Consider the following 25,133-nt stretch of genomic DNA (forward strand, 5'->3'; position numbering starts at 1 on the left):
TAATTCGTTTTTAAACCTCAAAAAGGCAAGCTTAAACTGTGGCATCAAGAAGTATCGCTTCTAAGACCCAATGAAATCAAAAGCCTTTTTTGTCGTTTTATCAGTGAGAAAGTCGAAAGCGTTTGATCATTTGTGTTTCAAATTACAAGTTCATTGAAACTAGAGTACTGTAACACCGGGACTCTGAGACCCCTTGCCTTTTTGAGGGTTAAATACTTTTTGGGAGTTTAATGTTATTTTGTTATAAACATAATGCACATGTTCTCCTATCAACTTTTTGGAATCATCGGCAGACAAGCAAGTGGCGCCCATAGTAGTTAGTGAATACTTTCATTTAGTTTTAAAATATTATGGTAGAAATATATGCATTGCAATGTAAACACAACACATAATGCTACTGGACATTATTCGCGCCTTGTTAAATGCGAATTTAAAAATGACAGTCACAAAGTTAAATATATTTAAGGACTAACCCGACTCTTTTATCATGTGCTTCACAATAAACTTTCGCGAATTGCCAAAGGCAAAAGATTTCACACTAAGTTTTCTTCGGCGATGGGAGAATAAAAAACACCAGAAGTGCACTCAAATCAAATCATGCATTTGGCATTTTACATTCGGCACTATTTATAAGCATTTTACGAAGGAACCACGGAGACGAAATATCTTATTTGTAATGATGAAATTATTACGCTGTTTTGAAATGTTTATCTATATTATCTCTTCCGAATGTAAAAAAACGTCACGGAATTATTTTCTCACAATTATTTAAAGTATCACAATTAGTGGACGGCATTCTATGGTAGCGACATCATCCCAAACACTGTGGTTTCAAACAACTTAGGCTAAGCGTCAAGTTGGAGAGGGTTGGGTAATTCGGACTTCCCTGCAGGGCAATTCAGACCATCATTTTTTTCTGAATTTGTTAAAATGGAATAGTTTTTGCTTATAGAATCTTTATTGGAGAAAATCCCAAAAATGCAACAAATAAATAAATTGTGTTACAAAAAAATTATCTGGGTACCCACAGCTGTCGATTGGTGCATCAAGTATTTTCTTTGCTTGTGCAATCGTGTGCGCATCCGCAAGCCGCTGAACGGTGGTTGATGGAATAGGGAGCCCGAATAGCCCCGTACGCTTATTTCATATCTGTATTTTCACCAAAACCACCACCAAAATCATTCCATAGAATAAGAGCCTCAAGCTTTCCAAAGCACTTACCTGGTTTTTTCATTTTTATCGTCACTTTATTCACGGTTTTGCCATCAAAACGATTTCTTTTGAGGATGGCAAAAAATCAAACACATATCTTCTTTCTAGAAAAATTGCAGAATGAGGTTCATCTGTCAAAATTAATGTTTCAGAATGGCGCTTCCACGAATGTGTACGACAGTCAGAAAGTCTCACGATTTTTTGAGAAACATCGAGGTTATCTTAATTACCCTCACGGTCTCAATAGGACCCCCTACATAATTTCAGGAACTTCGCAAATCATTCAGCTCATGGAATCATTTTTTGTTCATGAATTAATGAACAAACGAAATATAGATATCACTACAAAGTGCACTAAAACGTTTGACTGAATTAATAGCTGGCCAACATAGTCTAGCTGGGATAACTGGGTGTTTTTACCACTATTCGTTCTCGTAATTACATAAGCATGATAGACTTATTCGTTCAAACATAAATGTCTGTTCTCTGTGGCCACATTAAGTAAAAAATTTCCAGTTCCTGTAACTTAACTGATGCGGAAACAATGACACCAGGTCGTTGAAGATGCTTATGCCTCACGCCGCTTTTTGTTATGCATCGGAAATTGTGCTTTCAATGTATATGTAAAAATCTCAAACAAAAAGATAATCACCGGCCGTTACAAACTCTTAGTGAAACTTGATAAATGCCCTGTTTCGAAATCATGTGACGTACGCGAAGTTGACGGCAATCATCCTAGTGTTGCAGCTGAACTATTATGAATGGAGCACCTAATCAAATATTTATTTATTTATTTATTTATTTATTTAAAGGCTTTAACCTCATAGGTCATTCGCCTTGCGAGAAAGAAAAAATATGTTAATTAACATCGCATTATATACATTTACAAGTTTGTTATATAGGTTTTGTTGCTTGGTGTGGTTGATTCCTCAGAGAAGGTCGAAAAGTCCCGCATTTTTGAGAAAAGATAGTAGCACTTCCTCTCGGGCGTGGTCGTTGGCAAGAATCTCTCTAATGGAGTTCGGTAGATTATGGTGCTGTCGGAGGTCACTGTACTCCGGACAGTTCACTAAGATATGTTCCACCGTGGTTCGGACTCCGCATGTGACACATGTTGGTGGAGGGACACGCGATACGGTGTGGGCATGGGAGACTTTTGTATGCCCAACTCTGAGTCGCGACAGTACTCGTTGTTCTCTTCTGTCGATCCGATCCGTCCAGCGGTCGAGCGAGCCTTTGATGCGCTGGAGGTGTCCGCTATTGCTGCGCCAATGACGCACGAAACTTTCGGCTATCTTTAGCTTCAACTTGCCTAATATATCTGCGGCTGGGACGAGTCTGGTGAGGTGTCGGCGGGCGTGTCTCCCTCTGGCCGCCAATCGGTCAGCCCTTTCGTTACCGTCGATGCTGCAGTGACCGGGGACCCAGCAGATTGTTGTGAGTGGGTCGTACTCGGCCTCGATAGCCTGGATGAAGGGGTGGCGGGATTTTCCCGACTCGAGGGCGGAGATGACTGATAGAGAATCCGACAACAAGACGACGGGTGTATCTTCCGGTTTCTGGACCATAGCGAGGGCGATAGCTGACGCCTCCGCTGAGAAAACCGAGCATTGTGCTGGTAGGCGAAAGGAGAGTCCTTCCCCTATTCCGCTTACTCCTATACCGACCTCATCGCCAATCTTGGAGCCGTCGGTGAAAATCCGCACGTGATTGCTATACCTGGTAGCCATTAGACGATTGTATTTGGCTCTGGCTTCACTGCCAGCTGCGCCGGCCCTCAGTTCTGCAGACAGACTTGTGTCTAGGTTGGGTCCGCGGACGTGCCAGGTCCGGTCACGAACTCGGTGTAAGCGGGCGATCGGTGGCAGATCCACGTCTGTGTATTCCTGGTGGATCTCGTTAGCTGTCTGTAGCAGGAAGCAGTCCTCTCCGGAGGTTCGTTCTAAAAATGCCAATGCTCTTCTAGCTATGGTGAGTGCAGCCGCCCAACGAAGGGGGAGAATCCCGGCTTCCATGCAGGCCGCCTCAGCAGGCGTGCTGGGTAGCAGACCAGAGGCGACACGAATTGTTCCGTGGTATAGCGGGCCTAAAATGTTGGTAAGTCCTTCCATATTGCAACATGTCAGCTCAACCCCGTAGAATATCTTGCTGTGAACTAGGGCCTGGCTAATATTCAATGCGGTGTATCGATTGCAGCGCTTGTGCCGGGAGCAGATTGTTTTAATTAGTCGCAACCGGCTCCGGCAGTCGGCTTTGATACGTTGGAAGTGTGGCGCGAAAGTGAGCCGACGGTCCACGGTTATCCCCAAGATCTTCGGTTCCTTACGGTAAGGAACGACCGCCCCGTCCAGAAGGATCGGTCTCCCTGTTGCAATGTGGTTTTTGTTGCAGCAGTGTGTAATTACGCTTTTTGCGGGTGCCATGTTAAAACCGACTGATACTGCCCATCGGCTCACCGCGCTTATGGCAGCTTGAAGTTTTCGACGGGTTCGCCCGATTGTCCTTCCTATGGAGACCAACACGATGTCATCGGCGTAGACAAAAACGTATATTCCAGCCGGCAGGTTGGCGAACAAAGTATTCATGGGCACCAGGAACAATGTTACAGCGAGAACGGATCCCTGGGGGACGCCGTTGGCTTCCGGAAAGGCGTTGGATTGGGCACCCCCTATTCCTACGCGGAAGGTACGGTCGGATAGGTAGTCGCTTAGGAAGCGGCCCATTTGTCCGGTGATCCCCCAGTTGGCCAGCTGTTGCAGTACTCCATGACGCCACACGGTATTATATGCCTTCGCAACGTCGAGTATCGCGATGTCGGCGTGCAGGCCGTCGTTTACGGATTGGCGTACCACCTCTCCGAAGCTGGCGAGGTGGAGACCGGTTCCTGCTCCACGTCGGAACGCGAACTGGCGATGATCCAGAAGTTTTCGCTCCTCCAGTAGGTCCACCAGCCGTCTGTTGACCATTCGCTCCATTGTCTTGGCAAAGCAGGGGAGTAAACTGATTGGGCGGAAATCATCTGGCGTTCTGCTCCCCTGACATCGCTTTGGGATGGGGATTACTAGGGCTTGTTTCCATGAAGCGGGCATCGGTTCCCCGCTCCAGATGCGGTTAATACTGTCCAAAATCGCCCGCTTGGCTACTGGTGGGGAATGTCGAAGTAGAGGGTAACCAACGTCATCCAATCCGGCAGACTTGCCGTGTACCGATTCTAGTGCCGTACATAGTTCGCTTCCGGTGAAAGGTAGGTTGTATACTTGACCTGAATCAGGTTCGAAACGAACGGGCCTGCTCTCAGCCCTTCGCTTGATTCGCAGGAACGCGGCTGGTAGGGCGGTGTCTGCGGATAGGGAGGCGAAGTGTTTACCTAGTTCGTTACCGATGGTCGTGGGATCGATCGTCGTGCACCCGTTAACGGCGATGGCGTAGCCACTATGCCGCCGCTTTCCGCTTAGAGCGTTAACTCTCCGCCAGAGTTCTGTAGTCGATGAGTCAGGAGATATGCCTTCCAAAAATCTAGTCCAGCTGGTGTTTTTTGCCTCCTCTATCGCTTTCCTGGCCTCGTTTCTGGCCTTTCTGAAGTCATCAGCTCGCTGGCTTCGGTGTGGATCGTCCATAGAAGTCTTCTTTAGTGTCCGCAGCGCAGTTCGGCGTGCTTTGATGGCTCTCTTGACTTCTGGGCACCACCAGTGCACTGCCTGTCGGGGAGGGTTACCACTTGACCTGGGAATACAGGAAACAGCGGCCTTACTGAATATTTTGGTGAGTTCATCCGGAGTGTATGACTCGTCCCGATTCATAAGGTCGTCGACGATCTCTTCATAGCGCGACCAGTCCGCCTGATCGTAAAACCACCGCCTTCGACGGGTTGTAGCAGGTGGCGTCTGGGCGTACGTAACTTGGATAGGGAAGTGGTCACTGTTGCATGGGTCGGCAAGAACAGTCCACCCGCAACATCCTGCCAGCACTCCCGAGCAGATAGTGACGTCGATGGCGGATTCCGTCTGTCCGCGGATAAATGTTGAACTGCCGTCGTTGAGAACGACCGCGTCGTTGTTTTCGACTACTCCGGCGATGTCGTTTCCTGTCCTATTACACAGACGTGAGCCCCACATCGTATGATGCCCGTTTACATCTCCCATGATGATGAATGGTGTCTCTACTTGGTCGATGAGACGCTGGAGTTTGCAACCCACGTTCCGAGTTCCGCCAGGAATATATAGGGATATAACGGTGCACTGAACTGGATATTCGATCCTTCGGGCAGCGGCTATTAGTTCGGTATCCAAAGTTATCGGACGGGACGGTATATCGACCCGAATGGCGAGCCCCACCGTCCGGTAGATGTTGTCCCCGCTGGCGGCGTCCCACGAATACCGGTGTCCGAACCACGATGCTGGGTTCGTCTGATCCCGGATGTGTGTCTCCTGCAATGCCAGGCAGATGGGCTGAGTCTTGGCAATAATCATTTGCAGGTCGCCAAGGCATCCTCGCAGTCCATTTGTGTTCCACTGGATGGCCAGTGTCGTTGAATTGATGTTAGAGGCGGTAGACTGGGGGCTAGACGAGGGCTGGTCCAAATACGCTTCACCATCTTCTCTTCTTATTTCGATTCCGCCGAATGCTTCTTGGTGGATCGGCGAGGTGTTTCCGTAACCTTCGGTGGCATTGTTGGAGGTACCTGCGAGGGATATACAAACAGCAGACAGTTCCGGACTGAGTGTATCGTACGAGCTTACCCGGGGAGAGGCCGGGTCTCCCGCACCAGCAGCCGCCGGGGGCGCGTCGCGGATAGGCGGAACTTCCCCGGACAGGGCCGGCACGGGGAAGCGGGCGCTCGTGTTTAGGCCATTTACGTTTTTAGTCGAGCTAGTAGTGTCTTCGGCCAGGGTACCGTTGCTCCCGTATTGGCAAGGATTAGTTTGCCACTGCTGTTGGGTGGTAGACTGTTCGCTGAGTGCTTCTGGGCTGTAACCTTTTCTGGCAGTGGTACCTGGGGGCGAAAATTTGCCGGCGGATGGATTTCGATCAGGCTTGGGTTTACAGGTACTTACCCGGGATGAGCCCGGGCCTCCCGCACCAGCAGCCGCCGGGGGAGCATCGCTGCAAGGCGGAACGTCCCCGGTCAGGGCCGGCACGGGGAAGTGGGCGTCACGATTGGTGACTACTGGATTCCTGGATGGTCTAAAACGTACCGGATGCCAAGAGCAACCGGGAACCGGGCTGAGGTCTCGTCGTACTCGTTGCTGTTGGTGAGTAGGAGTTTCCCGGCTGAGTGTTCTTCCCGGTGGTCCGCCAGGTGCGGGGATATCGGGAGACCTGAACCGGTTCTCGTTGCAGAGGAGTTGTTCGCTTAATTTTCCTGATACTGGTGTCATTTTTGAGATCAGGCGGGAAGATCGCCTACTCTGGGGCCCGGCAAGATGCGGGGCGCTGGAGGCGGTCGTGGTTCCCGTCGTTTGGGATTGCTGTGTTGGTGGATTTTCTAGATTTCTGTCTGGTTGGCCTGAGATGGATGGTGAATGCGTAAGTTGAATGCTAATGGGGATGTTAAAGGTACTTCCCTGTTGGTGCTCCAATGGTCCTGTGTCAACAGCCGCCGGGGGTGCGTCGGACGTATCCGGAACTTCCCCGGTCGGGGTCGACACAGGTAGGCTTTGTTTTATATTACGGTTGAATGTTGTGTTATTTGTTGTCATCCCAATTAACATCCTGTTGTTAGTTCAGTTATATGGAAATATCGAGGGACACTTGGGGCACGGGGTTTGGTGGTGCTTCGGTGTCCGAGATGTTCCAAGTTCCGACTGATGAAGGGCTGTTGTTGCGGGAGCTCGATCGGGTTATCCTTTGTGTTTTGGGTGGAGTTGGGTCTGTGGTGCTTTTTATCGGGCTTCTAGATTTTTCCCCATCACCTGCTCGATTGCGATTTTTTTGCTGCTTGCGTTCGTCACGTAGTCTGGGGTCTCGCTGGGTCGCGCTGCTCGTACTGGCTTTGTTGGCGTTTTCCTGATCTCCCTTTGCTCCAGTGTGTTGGTTAGGTCTGCTCGTTCCGTTCGTTACCTCACGTAGTCTGGAGTCTCGCTGAATCACGGTGCTCGTACTGGCTCTGTTGGCGTTTTCCTGCTCTCCCTTTGCTCCAGTGTGTTGGTTGGTTTTGCTCGTTACCTCAAGTAGCTGTTGTTTGGCAATTTTGAGTTGGCGGAAAGCGTCCGTCAGGTGGTTTTTCAGACGTAGAATCTCGACGTCCCGGTCGTTTTCTGCCTTCAGTTTTGTTATTTCCTGCTTTAGTTTGGCGATGGTGCGGTCCTTCTCGTCTCCTTTCGGGTCCGTGCTGCTTCGAGCCTGTTCGGCGTAGCTGGGTCCTCTGCGAGTTTGGGCGATTAGCGCTTTTGCTTCAGGGAACGAAATATTCTTGGAGACTTTTAATTTAACGATGGCCTCTTCCTCCATATATTTGGGGCACGTTTTTGATTTAGTTGTGTGCTCGCCGTCACAATTTATGCACTTCGAGACGTTCTTACATGGGTTGTTTCGGTCGGATGAGTGTTTCTGACTGCAGTTTAAACAAGTTTCCTCGTTGGGGCACACCCTAGTACCGTGCCCGTATTTACCACAACGGTAGCATAACATGGGGGAAGGGTAGTAGGGCCGGACACTAGTGCGTACTAGGCCGAGATATATGTACTCGGGAAGAAAAGAACCGTTGAATGATATCACCGCTAGGGGGGTACTGCTTAAAACCCCGTCGTATAACTTGGTGATCCTACGAACCGATACAACTCCTTGACCTTTTAGCTCCGTTAGAAGGTCGTCATTGGCCATGTCTTTGGTGTCGATGTCGTAGATCACACCATGAGTGATGTTGAGCGTGGGGTGAGAGACCACCTCAACCTCTTGACCGTCGATTAACTTTTTCATGCTCAGCAGGGCGTAATATGCCTTTTTCGAGGTCGTTCTTAGGACATACCGAGCTCCTCTGCCCTCCTTCGTGGCCGAAACTACTTTTGTCGGATCGCATCCTAGTACGCCCTGTACCGATTTCAAAATCGTGAACGGGTTTGTAGTCAGTCGGGCGTCGGACTCACCGTCCGATGATATAGCTCTCAAAAGCAGAGTCTGTTTATTGATTATGTCACCTGAATTTAGGTACTCAGGCAACGTGCGGCTTAAAGGAGGGGCGTTGTTCCCCTGTTCAGGGGGAAGGGGGGGATCCCCCATTGGGTTGGAGGGTGTCTGTGCCTCGTAGGGTGGACACTTTGGGAAAACAACGCAAAATACTACACTACCCCGTCACCGATGCGCGTAGTGGAGACGGACGGTTGTTTTTACTCTCCGATGCGCGTAGAGGAGACGGACGGTTGTTCAGAGTTTGAAAATTGTTGTTTTGGTGGAGGCGCGTTGGCGCCCAACTCCTTCGGCGTCTGAGCTCCTGGTATCGGTAGTGACGAAAAGAAACGATTTTGTTTATGCTAAAAAAAATCAAGTAGTCTTTGCACTGACGACGACACACTGGATCTAACACTCGCGGAAACGGGCCGAACGAAAGAAGGGTACTATATTACCCTGGTGGCTGAAGCCGAACTTCTGGATGTACACCGGTGGCTGAGACCGAGCAAAAGTTTTGGTTTCTAAACGCGGAGCTTGTGTTGATGACAACCAGCGGCTCCGAGTGATTGAACCTAACTGTGTAATCAAATATCTTTATCGTGCCGTGGGGATCTATTACCAATTTGCAACCATTTGTATGCGCGTCTCGCATTCCAGCAATTCCAACCGTTCGTTGTGGTTTCAAAACAACGCTCTACTTATGGCAAAGCTTCGAATGGCAGAATGTATCGAAAACAAAAGCATATGTGTTGGCACAATTATGCACAAGTAAAGAAAAATAAAACCCGATGAATGCGAAATATGAACTTGGTCGATGAATACGCTTCTCTGCAACATATGTTCATAATTAAAAACGCACCCAACAAAAGCACACGTGTTAAACAGCGACAAACACGATCTGATGATCTAATTCGTTCAAGCCATTTCAAACATTTTCACTGTAAAAAAGCCACCAATTCTCCTGAATGTGATTCATTTGCTCATAGCTACAAATATATTTTTGATGAGAAATGCATACTTATCGATAAATATCGCAAAAAAAAACAAAACGAAAATCGGGAGGGTTAATTAGACCGAGAACGAAAACCAAAACAAAACTTACCCACTCACCTTATGGTTTAAGTCTTGCACGTCCTCCAAACTTACATCGCTATACATATCTTCCGCTGTATCACAGTTTGAGCTCCGGCCGGACGAGTTAAAACTCGACGATCTGTAGAGGTGACTGAATGAAAAAAAAATTATATTATAGCAAATGTATAACCTCAGGCGATTTCAAAAGTTAGTCGATTATAGCAAACTATTTCGATGGTGAAAGCATCAACTATAACGGTTCGTGTATATACTACTGTAATAATAGCCTATTCTCAAACCGATTCGCTATTACAATTTTATAGCAAAATGTCGGAAAATGACTTCAAAGGAGATAAGTTAACTTCGTATAAAAAGTGACCAACGCAGGTTATGCAATTAACGACAGGAAGACAACATTATTGATCGATGGAAGATATGCAAGTAAGGCTTTCCTGATTCAGCGATTTTATGAACCAGTTTAAGAAAAACGAATGGACGCTTGTGAGATTTGTTAGCTCCTTGCAAATAAAAATCTACTAATTGGCATATTTGTTCAGCATATGACTTTCTATTTAAGCCGTCGACGTAATAGCTAACAAGCGTCGCACCAAGTAAAAAAAAACTTCTCTTTCAGCCTCAATCCTCCCACTTCACAAAGCATTTTAGCCTTTCAGGCGCCCCACGGTACGAAGGTCGACAACTTGTCGTCAAAGTACTGTGCGGTTTCAAGGGAACACCGCAGTCAGTATGATTGTCGTATGACGGAGTGCCTGCCACCAATTTGGAACAACTATTGAAGCCCCTTTGTTAGCCTGCGGCTGAGTGGGTCGTTCTACCAACTGGCACACAGCTAGTTCCACAAGAAGCATTACACATTCAAATCAGTTATTTCGTCGTTGTGCATCGCACACAGGCTGAGGTGCGAGTAGCTATGTGACTATTTCGGCGAACCGCTATCTTTCATATATCTGTGCTACAATTTCCGTTTGTATTATTTCGAATGGAATGTAAACATTAGGTTGGTTTCGTTCTGGTGGGAAGAATCGCACAATCAAAATAATTTGCTAAAATGACGCATGTTTAGTTTTCAATATGTACTATACTTACTTAGCTAAGGCATTGGATCCTAGCTGTCTTTTTCCAGAACTGAAATGAAAGAGAGTAAAATAATTAATTTGAGATTATGGAATATATGTTAGACTTAGGGTAGATTTCTTCACCCTCGCTTAACTTTTAAACCTGGTTCACCAGTACGTTTAAACCAGGCTTAAGCACTAAGCGAGGGTGAAGAAATCGGCTCTTAGAGCATAGGAAGTACGTTTCTGTAACCAACATAGCTTAAAGTATTACCAACACCAACACATTTACAACGCATGTCAACAACTTCATCAATTCTAATTTAATTCAATTCTGTATTGAACACAATCAGCAGAAAGGCGGTGGATAATTCAGAACATGTTTTGTTTAAATGTTCCATATTGTAGAAGTAAGTTAGCGATTACAATCGGAGTTTTTGCATTGTACAGACAGTTGAGTTAACTACATTTTTGGCATAATCAGTAAGACTAAAAACATATTGATAGGCAAAAAATTAAGATTTATAATTTCAAGAATGGTCATGCTTCAAAAGCCTGCCCAGGGGTATTTTCCATGATCACTTGCTTTTCCAAAAATTTAAATGCTTATTCTCATGCTGTATCGATTTTGTTGGATTATTCTCATAGCTTGAACCATTTCTTTTTCAAGGTACTGGTGTGTATAGAACTCAGTAATCCATATCTCCGAAACTAGAATTCCGAACTAAAAAGAAACTGGATTGTATTCGAATAAATGCATGATTTTGTGCTATCGACAATAAAAATGTCGTTAACATAACCCAGACACTTCACACTTCCTTCTATTTACATTAATGTAAATGAATACTTTGAAATATCTACCTGTTTCATTCACGAATCACATTCTCTCTGTCGTTTTCTGTTTAAGGTGCTTGAAATCACATGTCACCTACGTTATCTCAGTTTACTATTTTCTATTGCGCATTAAATGCTGAATCTATAAATTCTATTCTATGCAAAAGTCTTATATCGAAGCATGCACAATTCTCAAAGAATTGTTGTTCAAGGTACTTTATTTTGTGGAATTTTGATGGCGCGTAATTAATTATAAAAATCTAACCCGCCTAGTAGTGTGAAGCAACTTTTCACGTAAGAAAATTATAGAGGTTTCATAAAAAAGATGCCACAATTAATTAAAATTTATTGAAAAAAATCTTATTAAGTCTATCGTCATAATTATTCTGTCTGGGCTTGAAAAATGTTTTTTTTAATATTGCCTCCGTCTGCGCCTCACCGAATAAAAGCAATTTATGGACTTTAATCGTTAGCATAGGCTATAAAGATCAAGATTCACGATACAAGAATTTCTGAAAATATATTTCAGCCCGCTAACCGGTTTCCTAAATACTCCAAACCGGTCGTAAAACGTGCACAGTAGGGTGGGACAAAAATTAGATTCCAGCTCCGAGAAACTTTTTAGGTACTATTAGGGTCCTAGAACAAATTCTTAGCTCGATTCTTGAAACTATATTTTTACGCCCACTGTTCAAAGTTTACATGGGATTTTGTATGGGAAAATTGACTTTTACAAAATAATTCCACCAGGAGTCGCCCATTGCTTCCTAAAAATAAATCGATATGTGACTTTTATAGGAAATTTAACAAAGAAACAATGTCTTGAAAACCACGAAACGATTTGACGCTTGATAAAAAACTTATTAAACAGAAACCGATTGATGCTCTGACGATTGATAAAATATTCTTGTTTTCTAGCACCACTGCTGTTGGTTGCCCAATTATACGCAATTTTGTTTTAATCTTCTCTTAATGTGTCTTAATCATTTATCTATACTGTTTGGCCACTTCGCAAGAGTTTTGAGCGATAAATTGAGGCTTCTTTTGTACATATAAGAGAAAGTTAAATATTTTGTATATAGTTCGACCGTCAGAAGCAGTGATGCTATTTTTTATCAATTTTTAGGGCATCAATCGGTTGTTGCTTAATAACTTTTTCCACAAGCCTCAGATCGTTTTGCGGTCTTCTAGACTTTGTTTCCTTGACAAATTTGCTATAAAATCAGACATCTATTTATTTTTAGAAGGTAACGGGAAGAATTATTTTGTAAAAGACGATTTCCCCATGTAAACTTTAAACCGTGGGCGCAAAAATATAGTTTCACCGATCGAGCTAAAAATTTGCGGAGTTATTCTGGGAGCTAAATGGGACCCAAAGAGTTACTCGGAGCGAAATTTAATTTTTTTCATATAACCATGTCCCACTCTAGTACACAGTTGTCCGTGTAACTACAAATATGATCTCTCACTCTTATTTATTTGATGTGACACATAATAGGACTCGAAAACAATTTTCGATTCTAATAACCGGATTCAGGAGTCTCAGAAACCAGCAGTAAAATTTTGGTAAATAGCACTGGATTCCTCGTAGATCGTCAAGGGGACTGCATTTCATGCATCACATGATAGCAACATCAATGAAAAACAGACGAAACAATCATGAATCCAGGGAACTGAATTCAGGAATATCCGAAATCGGAGTTAAATGTATCCGCATTACATTCAACACGATTCGTAGATCATATGGTTGATGTAATTTGATTATCCAAATGTAATGGATGATAAAAAGAATTTGTAGTCCGAAGAACAGAATTCGGGAGTTTCAGGAAGCGATTGTATCCGATTGTCATCAAATATGATTGCATTTGACATGCTATTTTTGTGGCACAGCATACCATGGAACTTAAACATTGTCATTCGGCCCAGAAAATCAGATTCCGCAATCCCGAAACCAACAACTTACTGATTTTGTATTATTTATTGAGCTAAACGGTTGGTTTCAGGCATTGCATTTATCGCTCATATGAGTAATTGCGTCCGGATAGTTTGCTACTGTGACAATAAAAACTCACATTTTCACACGAAAAGTTATTGGCACTCACACAACTTCTCCGGGTAAATAGAACGTGTTATTTCTCCGGATAAATAAAACATCCGGAGAATGAGAGAATGAGTTTATCACGGCATCCTTTTTTCGCTCGCTGCTTTCCTGTCGTTATTCCAAAACACGAAAAAAACAAGTCTATCATATTTCTTTGCCGCTTTTCTTTGTAATTAAGTGTATTTTTTAAAGTTTTTATTGATTTCCACGAAATTAAAATTTTATCACCTTCTCCGGTGAGAAGGAAAAAGTCAAATAAATTTTATCCGGAAAATCATTCTCACGCGATTTGTGGGGACGGAGAATTTTGCGACTCATCTTATCTCGGAAAAGTTGGACCTCGGATAAACTTCTTCTCGCGTGAGGTGAGAGAGAATTACAATGCCTGGTTGGTTTTAATAAATTACGATCATACGCAAACGAAAGTGGAAAAATCGCTCTCGAAGACTTCAATGAAGTAAACAATTGCTAACATGCTCATTAGAAGCCGTACGTTTCAAGATTGTGTGTAACATATTAGTACGTTTCAAGATTGTGTGTAACATATTGAATTATTAAAAGAAGGCATACATGCGTAATTGAGGAGAAATTTAGACATGAAAAATAAATTTAAAAATAGGTACGTTATATCGAGGAAAAATGTACGTTATATCGAATGACGCTATATCGAGGGTACGTTGTATCGAAGATTACCTGTAGTTAAGGTCCTTCAATAAAGTAAAAACACCAGATAACCTTAAACGACGCAGTCAAGAAAAGGAGAACTAAAACGAAAATCCAAAAACAAAATATGGAACACTGGAAAGTGCATTGTCTATTAAATAGTCATTCTTCAAATAATGAGATTATCACAAACTCTTAAGAATTTTTTAAAACATTGGTTCTCAAATTCGTCTAATACGTCTTGCCTTTCTTATATAGAAAGGTTATGCAATCACTCTGAACATTGTCAACCTAATCCCGGCCCGGAGGTCCGTGTGCTATATACCGTTCGACTCAGTTCGTCGAATTGGGCACATGTCTGTGTGTGTGCGTATGTATCTATGTATGTGACCAAAAATGCATATCAGTTACTCGAAAATGCTCGAACCGATTTTCTTAAACTTAGTCGTAAAAGAAAGATACAACGTTCCCATAGACTGCTATTGAACTTCATTAAAATTCCGTCTTCCGGTTCCGGTGCAGCCACACAACAAATTCACTTTTTTGCTTTTCTCATATAGAAAGGTTATGCAATCACTCTGAACATCTTTAACCTAATTTTTTGACCAATATAGGTTTTCCATATTTTAACAAGGGCGTAGCTAGCGGTAAGTGGTTAGAACTCGCTCCCCCTCCCCCACCTCCCCTCACACATCACAAACCAGCCTTCCCTAAACCCCTCTTCCCCTACAAAGCCCTCAATAAACTTTCCTACAGGGTCTGAAATTTCGAGTTTAAAATTAACATATTACGTAATACGCAATAATCGCATTTAATAAAACCAGTATAAAATTGGTTTGAAATGATTTTGTGTTTGAGGCAACTTCAAAATAGAAACCAATTTAAAATTTCATAACAAGTTGAAATGTTTTGGCGGGGTCCTCCTCCTGGATCCGCCGCTGGTTTCACGTGTTTCAGTGTCGACACATAGGATCTCAAGTTCGTGGCTGTCGATCCATTGTATGTATGTGTAAAACGTACTGAATATCTAATAGATATTTTCTCCATCGTTTAATATGATGCCAGCCAGCCATGGAATCGTAGTTTGGACAAATGAAAAAGATACAATTGCACCACTTGGTTGATTAAAACAGGTTTTTTTTTCTTAATTTAGTTTAATGAAATCATTATCAGTTCAGTATCCTTTTTGTAGATTTTGTTTATTTGACTCAATTTTACTTTTTCCTTTTTTATTTCGACTATGTTAGCTACATTTTCTTTTTTACATTTTAACGACATTTAATTAGCTAGAGATTACTGGGTAGGGAAAGTTATGAAACTTAGAGCCATAGTACTCAAGTGAGAGCAAGGATGTGAAGTAAACAGATCGGAAAACTAGAAGTGGCAGGGTCATTAGAACAGGCTTAATATCGTACGGGCTTAATCTTTGTCTTCTGTTAATGAGGGTCGAGCTTAGGCAGAATAACTACGAATCACCCAAGTTCACTAACATGTGTCCTGGATAAAGGTAGACGTGTCGATCTTTACCGTGACAACCGGTAAAGATAGATACGTTGTCACGGTATTGTTCATCTAAGCCTTAGTTGAGTGCCTACTTTGCATGAGTTCTGCAAACTAATGAACGATCCAATAGTGATATATGTTTTTGCCTTTCTCATATAAAGAAAGGCTATGCAATCACTGTAAAAATCGACTTTTTAACTGAGGCCCGTAGGGCCGAGTGTCATATACCATTCGATTCAGTTCGTCGAGATCGGCAAATGTCTGTGTGTGTATGTATGTGTGTGTCATTTAAACTCACACAATTTTCTCAGAGATGGCCGAACCGATTTTCACAAATTTAATTTCAAATGAAAGGTATAACGCTCCGATAAGCTGCTATTGAATTTTTAGTTGATCCGACTTCCGATTCCGGAGTTACGGATTGAAGAGTGCGGTCACACAGCAAATTCCCATATAAACTGGTACAACCATGATGTCCATATGACGTAAAACATATTAAAATGGGTTCAACATTACTCTAGTTTGCGGATCTGGATCACTAATGATCAATCAAAGCAGCTTTGACCACATTGGCCACATTGGTTCATGATGCCTCCGGGGAACTCGCCAAGTTCCTAAGCTAATATCACACCTATTACCCAGCGAATTCTCTACCGATTTTTACAAACTTGATTTCAAATGAAAGATACAGTAATGCAATTGACTACTGCTGAATTTCATTCGGTTTTGACACTTGGTTCCGGAGATACAGGCTAGTAAGGTTACACTGGAATTTTCCATATAAATCGGTACAATCGTAACACCACAGAGGCTAAAAACTATTGAAATGGCCACCAAATTACTTCGATTCACACGTCCAGATCACTGATTGCCAATCAAACATTTTTTGGATATATTGTCCACTATCGACGATTCCGGAAGTACCGGATTCCGGGCATATTCCACAATTTAAATCACATCGGTTCTTCGGTGATGACTGAACCGATGTTCTCAAACCAAGTCTCAAATGAAAGGCAACATTTGCGGTTGAGTATTGTGTTGCCACTCAGCACCACCCCCCCCCCCCCACCCCTTGCCCTAACACCACGCTTCTTCATCGCTCCTCTTCCTTTGGACCACCCTCACATCCTTCATCCACACCGAAATAAGATAAAGGATTTCTGACGCATCATCCACTCCCACTCTACTATATAATCACATGAAGATAACGTTGAACTCATGTTCATTAAGCTAATTAAATATTAGGGGAGCATGGGGCTAGTTGGTGGCTGGGGTAAGTTGGCAGAATCCCTTTGTCTTTGTTTCTATTATTATTGTTGTTTAAAGTGAGTCTGCGTCTACTTTCGTGGTAGTCGTGGGATACATGCTAAGTGAAATAAGAATGTAATAGACATTTACACAATTCTATTGAACAAAACCAGTTCAATAGAATTGTGGAGTGAATCATAGTTTGGATAAATGAGAAAGGCGCAATTGCACCACTAGGTGGATTAAAACAGGTTTTGTACGTAAAATGACTAATAATATTAAAATTATTTAATTAGTTATTATTAAACTGGAATAAAATAGCCATGCATTAATACCTAAACTTTTGCTCTGGTAAATGTCAAAGATTGTGACCTTTGTCAAGTAATATTGGTACAAGTACGTGTTAACATTTTCGTAGAAAACAAATGAAAAATTGTTCTTTAAATTTGAAGGTTGGACAAAAATAATAATACATTTATAAAGATGGGCTCAATCGATGTAGGAGACCAGGAAAGCGCGAATTAGCATGCTACTATTAGCAACTTCCACGCTTTTCTAAACTTTCTCCCTTAAACTCCTTGCTTTCCCTTGAGTACTATGGCTCTTAATATTGAAAAATATTATTCACCTTTCAGTCCCTTGCTAATTAAATGCCGTAACAACTGTTGACAAATCGACTCAATAGGTCGTTAATAAAAAATGGTTAACAAAAAATGGTAAAAATATGTATTCTGTATTCCTAATTTTAAGATAGCTGTAATTTTTACTCTTTATTAAAACTATTGTCCTCCATCTTGTAAATAGAATTGTATTCCTAGTTTAAAGATATCTGTGAGATTTCCCATAAAAAATTGTTCCCCCTTTTGTGTACCAAAGTATATTGGTAGTTTTAAGATAACTGTAAAATATTTCGTAAAAAACTATTACTCCCCCTCTTGTATATCAAACTGAACCCCTTGTTTTAAAATTAAAAAAAAAAAATCTTTTACCCCCTCTCTTGCATATAGAATCTTATTTCTAGTCATAAGATAGCTGTAAATTTTGTTCTCTTTAAAAAAAAATATTTCAACATTGTAACCTCCTAGTTTTAAGATATCCAAAATTAAAAACAAAAGAATTTGGCACCGCCAAGCTAACGCATTTGTGTCTATCAAATAAACGAAATGAATAAAAAAAATCCCAATTTCACCATTTTCCTCTTTATGAAACCTTCACTCACTTTGAACTTATCATTTTCAGCGTAGAACTTCTGTCCTGGTATTTGTTGGAAGTCAGCGTTGACGTAAGTAATTTTTTGACCTGGAAACAATCGGTTCTTTTTTGCCTTTTTTGCCTAAAACTGGTTATTTTTTAGGTGTATTAAGGCTCCATTATTGAAGAAGTTTAACCTTCGATATGAACAATAATGATGCATATTGATATGAAATTATTGTTTCAGCATAGCAGTACAGTGAAATATTTTTATACGACCGTATAGTTCACTGCACACCTGACCATGCCCTTACGATCGCTAAAGGGAAGAGAATGTTAGGTGAATACCCACTTAAGAGGATACGGGGAACCCACGCAATCTCCATAGGTATTACGACGGATGTTAGATTTTGTTAGTAGGGAAAGTAAATGTAATGTAGGTTTGGAATGATTTTATATATCCAACAAAATGGATAATAAAAATTATTATAAATCGTGTTGATCTCACCAAATTTATTTGGGTGATAGCACCAACGACAAGCTACTTTCTCCGCGCATTCTGCTTAGTTGGGTTGCTACAACAATGGAAAACTGCAGTACAAAGAACTATTTTTCAATCGGTTAAAAAACGTGACAAATTCGACAACGACCAGATCATAATATGTACACGGGTTAGAAAAATCTCTTATGAAAAATTTCTAACCCTATGTGCGGAGTCGGGACTCAAATCCAGGTAGGCTGCGTACAAGGCAATCGATTTACAACTACGCTACGCCCACCCCCTACTGATTATTACAAAATAAGACATACTATAAAAAGTTTCAATAAATAAAACTCTATATAAAAACTTTTTTTGAAATATATATTTTTTTTTTATTTAATGAAACTGTGAAAATGGCAATAATTTTAAGTGACTTGTGCCGTCGAATTTTAATGAATGAAACAGCTTATATTTTCAAAATTTGGTTGGGGCATAATCGTACGAAAAAAATGTTTATACACCACTCTAATACACATACAAACTTTCCGATTTCGACGAACTGATTCGAATGGTATATGAAACTCGGCTTCTCGGGTCTCGACTGGGAAGCCAATGTTTTGAGCGGTTGCAATATGAGAAGAGCAAAATAAATATAATCTTAGAGTTATGAAGTATTTAAAAGTATAAAGGACAGAAATAAGATAAAAATTAATGCATCACATTATCAGATAAATTTCCCATCGTCAACCATTTCGCAGGTATCAAATTGAACAGTTTATCACTGTTTTCCGGGACAATTTGAATCGTTTCTTACTAACTAGAAAACATTACAGCAAATCTTTTGTGTCCCAGAATATCATACAACTAACCCATTCCACACCAAACTAACTATTTGAATAACAAAATGTATCACCCAAAGGCCGTCGGCAATGACAAAACACTAATATTCTTCACCTTTATCGATTCAAAAATAAACCTTTGCGCTATCCTTGAATTGCATACCTCAATTAGTCTTCTGTTTCCCCCGTACCTTCCTGGAACAACATTCTACATCAAGGAAAACAACATCAAAATCAACACAAGCAACAACTACACATAATTACCGGGTGTCGCGACGGTCGCATTGAAAGAGCATTATCGCTGAACATCTTCTGAGTCTATAATTGTCAACATGTGCTACGGACAAAAACACGGCATCAGGTGCATGTGATACTAATTCTGATAAGAGTAGACAGATAAAAAATATGCCGACTGAAATGCAGCTTGCTTGTATATGTAAATACCTACAAAATACAAGAATTGTCTTTGTTATCGTGAATGTCATTGTACGATGGTACCAATTTGATTTAGACAATGATATGTGATAGCACGCATCACTGTGGCATTACACAACGTCTTTATGTAAAGTTTAAATTATAGTCAATATCTAAATTTTCTTCAGAACTACAATAGCGAGTACATTTAGCATTCTAGAAAAAAACTTGCTATATTGCGTGATGGATTTGCCGATTCTACTAACACAAAAACATTAGACAAAATTTCACAAAGGGTGCAGTTTTTAAAAAATTCTGTAAATTTTGAAATTTCAGAAACTACATTTTGAAATTACTCCCAAATGAAGTCGGATAAACGTAGCTGTAATGTAATCATCAGTGTTGACATAACTCCCAGCGTATGAACGCTTTATAGATACAATAAAACTCTTGTGCACAAAAAATAGTAAGCTTGATGTTATCAATTACCATTTTATCAGCGATGCGAAAAATTCAGAGCGATAACGCATTTTCACAGTGAATGTAAATGAATAAAAACCGGTTCATCGTCATTAACGTACTACAGCACTTTGCACAAAAGGCTCATTTCGATGAATATAATCGATTTCACAATAAAAATAGTATCACTGAGAAAACTAGTTAACGAAACCCTTAACAAATTGCCACCGGATAAACCGCCATCTGAATAGGTGAAAGCTTGACAATCCGGCACTTCGCCATCATCAACATTCAAGTGGCATTCCGTCGACGTAGGCAACGCAACGCGGTTTTTGTGAGTTTAAAAACTGAGCTACCGTGTAATGTAAAACTTGATGCTATCGTTGCTGCCAGCAGTCGGCATTTGAAGCTGATGCCGGTGCGTTGCAGTGCGCGCGGTGAGCGTGGTTGTCTATCGCAAGTTTGATCGCACCTGGACGCTCACCGGCAGATTTGTAGCTTGTCGGTATGTGCTGGTAACATACGTACACACTTGCACTGTCAGAGCGATAGAAAACGGGAATGATAGCTGATTATTATGCAAGCATAGCATAATGGTACAGACGCATATGCAAATTAGTCTGGCTTTTGTTATCTCTATTCTTACACAAAGGCCTTTTTACATTCTAACTCCCTGATTCTGAATGATAGTCACAACTTGAATGAGGTAGAATGGATTAAGAAACTAAATAATTAGAAGAGTAATGGAAACTAGCCCTTGTGCCGTTTTTAATTACCCCTTAGAGCTTGTTCATCCTGGGAATTAACGTAGGGCTGAAGGTGTTTAGTTCAGCCAGGTCATTCTACGACGATGCCCATCAAAGCTCCCCAACAAGCACTACTCGAAATAGTCTTCCCGGCTAACTGGAAAAACCTCCATCGATGGATCATTAAAAACTCAATCCGCTCATCCCTCAATCAATTCCTACTAACACTAGGAGTGTCTGCTACCGGACGTGATTGTACATTGTATTGAATTTTTCAATAATTTACATAGTAAATATACAGTTACTTTAACTTCTAAAGAAGTGATGTCTGAGTTAGTTTTACAAATGCCCTAAAAGTGCATGTGGTAAATTAGTAGTTGAATCCCACGAAAAAATTGCATGGCGAAAAAAAAATTGGTTGTGGAAGAATTATAAGTTCGGAAGAATTTTAATGCATAGGATGCGCCATGCCCATTTTGGTTCCATATTTCACCGGATAAAGGACGCCAACACTCATATTTTTACAAAGAAAAATAGAGGGCTAATGTCTTCTACAATGTTGTAGAATAGACATTGTAGAACATGTTGCAGTAGTTCTTCTGAACATATTAACGTTCTACCAGTAATTGTAAGGTAAACGTTGGCGTAATTTATTCTGTGAAATGTGGAACTCAAATTATCCACCCCATAAACGACTGATTTCATGCACAAAAATCCTTCCAAACATACTGTCCAGCTAATTTCAACCATTTTAACGCCAATAAAATAATTTCAAGGAAATTGTCTACTGAGCCCGCACCGTGCGTGATTAAACCCCGCGTAAAACTAATTCAGGTCTCGCTTCGTTAAACGTTTCATAACGTCTCTTAATGAAGTTGGATCCATTTGCAGTCTTAGCCATAGACATAGACATAGAAAAACTAAGTGCCAGCTAGCCACGCAAATTCAAGCAGGTGGATTTTGTGCATGTCAATTGTCAAAAAAATCCACACAAACTTCAACACGTTGCACAATGTGTCGAATCCCGACCGATGTTCAAATCTGAAGAATTCACAAAATGTTTGTTGGTATCTTTTTTCGAATTGGTTGGTGTCTCAGCGGTATTTCCTCAAATGTTTGGACTATTTGAAAGAACAATCAATTTGGGGCACGATTCTGAAGTACAGAACACAAAAAAAATCCGCATTTTTAATTTGTCAAAAAATAATTGCACTAGTAACATAGGTTACTTCAGCAAAATTATTCACAAGAGTATTTGATATCAACTAATTTGGCCACTGTTTAGATGATTCTATATTATTCCTTTGAAAACCATTCCCCAGAAAGCAACATGCCGAAACTTTATCCCCAAGAATACATGTGATGTGATATGGTGTGATTTGAGCCCACCATCAGTTTAAGGTTTTCGAATAGATGCGGGTTAATTTATAGTGGCCCCAAAATAATTTATCGTGAAACCTTCACATTGTTGGGCAGGACCATGAGCAGAGACACTTAGATGCACCCCGCGGGAAAAAAGAATCCCGAAGCGCTGTTCAAAGAATTCAGGACTAGGATATAGAAAAGAAACAATGCAAATGTTCGTCACCTGACAAGTACAGACAGAAACATTTACGCACATTCCGCGGGACAACATCACAACCTTCATTTATAGAAGCGAGCCTGCAAACTGACGAGGTATTGATTTTAGATTGAAACAAATAAAACTTCATATATATGAACTGCTCCGAAACGACATCGCCTTATACAACAAATCACAACACATAATGAATTAGTTACTCGTTTTGTGACTCTCGGACCGATCGGTCTATCTTTCCAGTCCATGCAGTGTAACGTTAAAACGAATAGTGCTAATCCGCTGCCAAGGTTATCTTGCGCATTCTCCGTCTCGCTGAGGCTTCAGAATTTTTTCCATTCCTTTGTATTACTGCGAGTTTACCGTTATCCGGTCAGTGAGCAGTGAAGCAGTGCTTTTTTTAGTTTTAGTGGATATACGTTATATACACAAGTTATACACAAGTTAAATATCGTAAAATAACACACTTCCCTTTCTTGTCTGTGATGCTTACACCGGACAATATGCCCGTGCAAAAAGGACTTCCCCTGACAAGGGTTCGCCTCTAGGAGAGATGGAAGTCGAAACAAAATCGACTCCCAGGCTCAAGATATATCCATCCTCGGCCACCGGGCCTTACGTGATCTTCTTTCGATGATTCCTGTGGAAGGGATGTCGAAAAGTGTCTCTACTCTGGGGAAACTCACTTGATCACTCGACATGCCCGCGTACAAACTGCGCGAGAATGAATTTAAGCGTTCCCTTCAGGGACGCTCTGCAGAAATGCTAAAGACTGCTATGCCACCCGCCTCTACGAACATCTATACTAACTTGTCTACTGACGAAGGCGACTGTGATGAACCCCAGGAGGGAACATCTTCTGCTGTGCCAAGAAGTAATAGAAAAAGGAGGAACATTTCCTCCCACAAGCGTCGAGGTGAAGGCCAGAAGATTTATCTTTAAGGTTCCCTAAAAATGAGTACTCGAGGAAGTACTGGTACAAAATCGAAGCAAGTCGCTCCCGGTCTTAGAAACCTGAGATCAGAAAAGAAGTTCATAGCACCTCCAGGAATATCAAAAACCCCACGTGTTCCTATATCTCAGCCAGAGAAACAAAGGAGGGCACGAATCTGATCACTGTTCTACATGGAATTGCAGAAACAATATTCCGGAAATCGATTCTTTAAAAATGTTAACAAATAATTTGAAATGCGACGCATTCGCATTATGCGAGACATAGCTTACTACAGCAATAGACCTCAACTTCCACGATTTTAATATCATGCACCTATATCGAGAAGACTATTACGGAGGAGTGCTTTTGCGGATCGAAACGGAGAAGGCCGCCGTGTATAATATCTTCCGGGACGATGGGCTACCCGCTAGCTATCGACAGTACGCGACGTTAGAAACACGAATAAGAGTTTGGTGAAAGCCACGAAAAGTAGCTACTAGCGCCGGTTCGTTGACGGGATAACGAGAGAAACATCGATGAGCAATGTAGACAGAAGTGAGCCAGGTTTTGATTTTTGGTAGTGAAATGAATAAAAATCTAAATTTTTGCGATGTCTTTTTTTAATAGCAAGGAAATCGATTTTTTAAATGTAGAATACATTTAAGCTTCCAATGTTGGGGGCCGATTCAAAATATCATCAGAGACAAGCGCGTCAGTTTTCGAACTCTAATGACCTCTGTTGTACCGAATAAATTGTAAATATTGATGGCACCTTTAGTGTAAAGCTGATTCCGTAGAATGTACAATTACCGACTAAAATAACGAAAAATTGGTTATTATTAAAATCATTCCGCAACGCTCTCCGATTCGATAAAACTAATTTACAAGACAGCCGAAAAGTTATACATATAAATCACGACAGCCCTGCCTGTGCTACCATTTGTTATTCGCCCAAGTATGTGGCTGCAGATTGCACATCAATACGGACAGCAAGTAGAAACCTCTATCGATTTTCGGTAGCATAATCAACTTGTTCTTTGTTGATGGATTAGCAGAGAAGCTGCTGCCGAATCACTTGCTTGTGCCGTGCTAGTAAACAAATTTATTTCTCGTGAAATTGCGGTGGTGGTGGATCGAATTATTAGTTCATTTATATCTGCCCTTTTAGAGCCCTAGCGTAAAATAAAGACTATGTTTGAATATGTTCTATTACCGATAGCAAAAGGTTTCAATGTACAAAGCTTGTAAGCCCTCAGTGAAACCTGGTTGAACAATTGTTCTACTATTGATATGCATGGTTTCAGTTGTATTACCGTATTTAAGCGCTCTCACTCTAAAGCTGATGATGTTGCATTTTTTTTATGCCCTGCATCAGGGATGAATTCAACATAATCGTTTCAGCGCGATATCGTTGAATCGAATTTAACGACTTTGATTTTGGCGTTAACTTCATCGTTCATCGTCAACGCTCTTCGACGAATGTAACGGTAACGTCATCGAAAAATTTTGCGTTGATTTCTCTTAACTTACAACACTTCAACTTGTTTCTGTTCAAGTGAACACGCATAAACAGATTTGTCGGTTCAAAAAATATGGATTAAATTCAATAAATAATATTATTGGACGGGCGACAATAAATTTATTAAATTCAATAAAATTTATTTATTGTTTCAGT

The 25,133-nt window shown here is 41.4% G+C and overlaps 1 protein-coding gene across 10 annotated transcripts in view; it reads right to left on the bottom strand.

Annotated features, from left to right (window-relative positions):
* The window catches only part of LOC131692579 (rab11 family-interacting protein 4B), a 270,722-nt gene that overhangs the window by 122,123 nt on the left and 123,466 nt on the right, over positions 1–25,133 (bottom strand). For all 10 annotated transcript variants that reach the window (XM_058979710.1, XM_058979709.1, XM_058979708.1 and 7 more), the window contains 2 exons: positions 10,501–10,539; positions 9,430–9,544 (listed from right to left, as the gene is read on the bottom strand). In XM_058979710.1, the coding sequence (XP_058835693.1) occupies positions 9,430–9,544; positions 10,501–10,539 (154 nt within the window). The remainder of the gene's footprint in view (positions 1–9,429; positions 9,545–10,500; positions 10,540–25,133) is intronic.

This window comes from Topomyia yanbarensis, chromosome 3, assembly GCF_030247195.1.
Source record: "Topomyia yanbarensis strain Yona2022 chromosome 3, ASM3024719v1, whole genome shotgun sequence".
Lineage (NCBI taxonomy): Eukaryota > Metazoa > Arthropoda > Insecta > Diptera > Culicidae > Topomyia > Topomyia yanbarensis.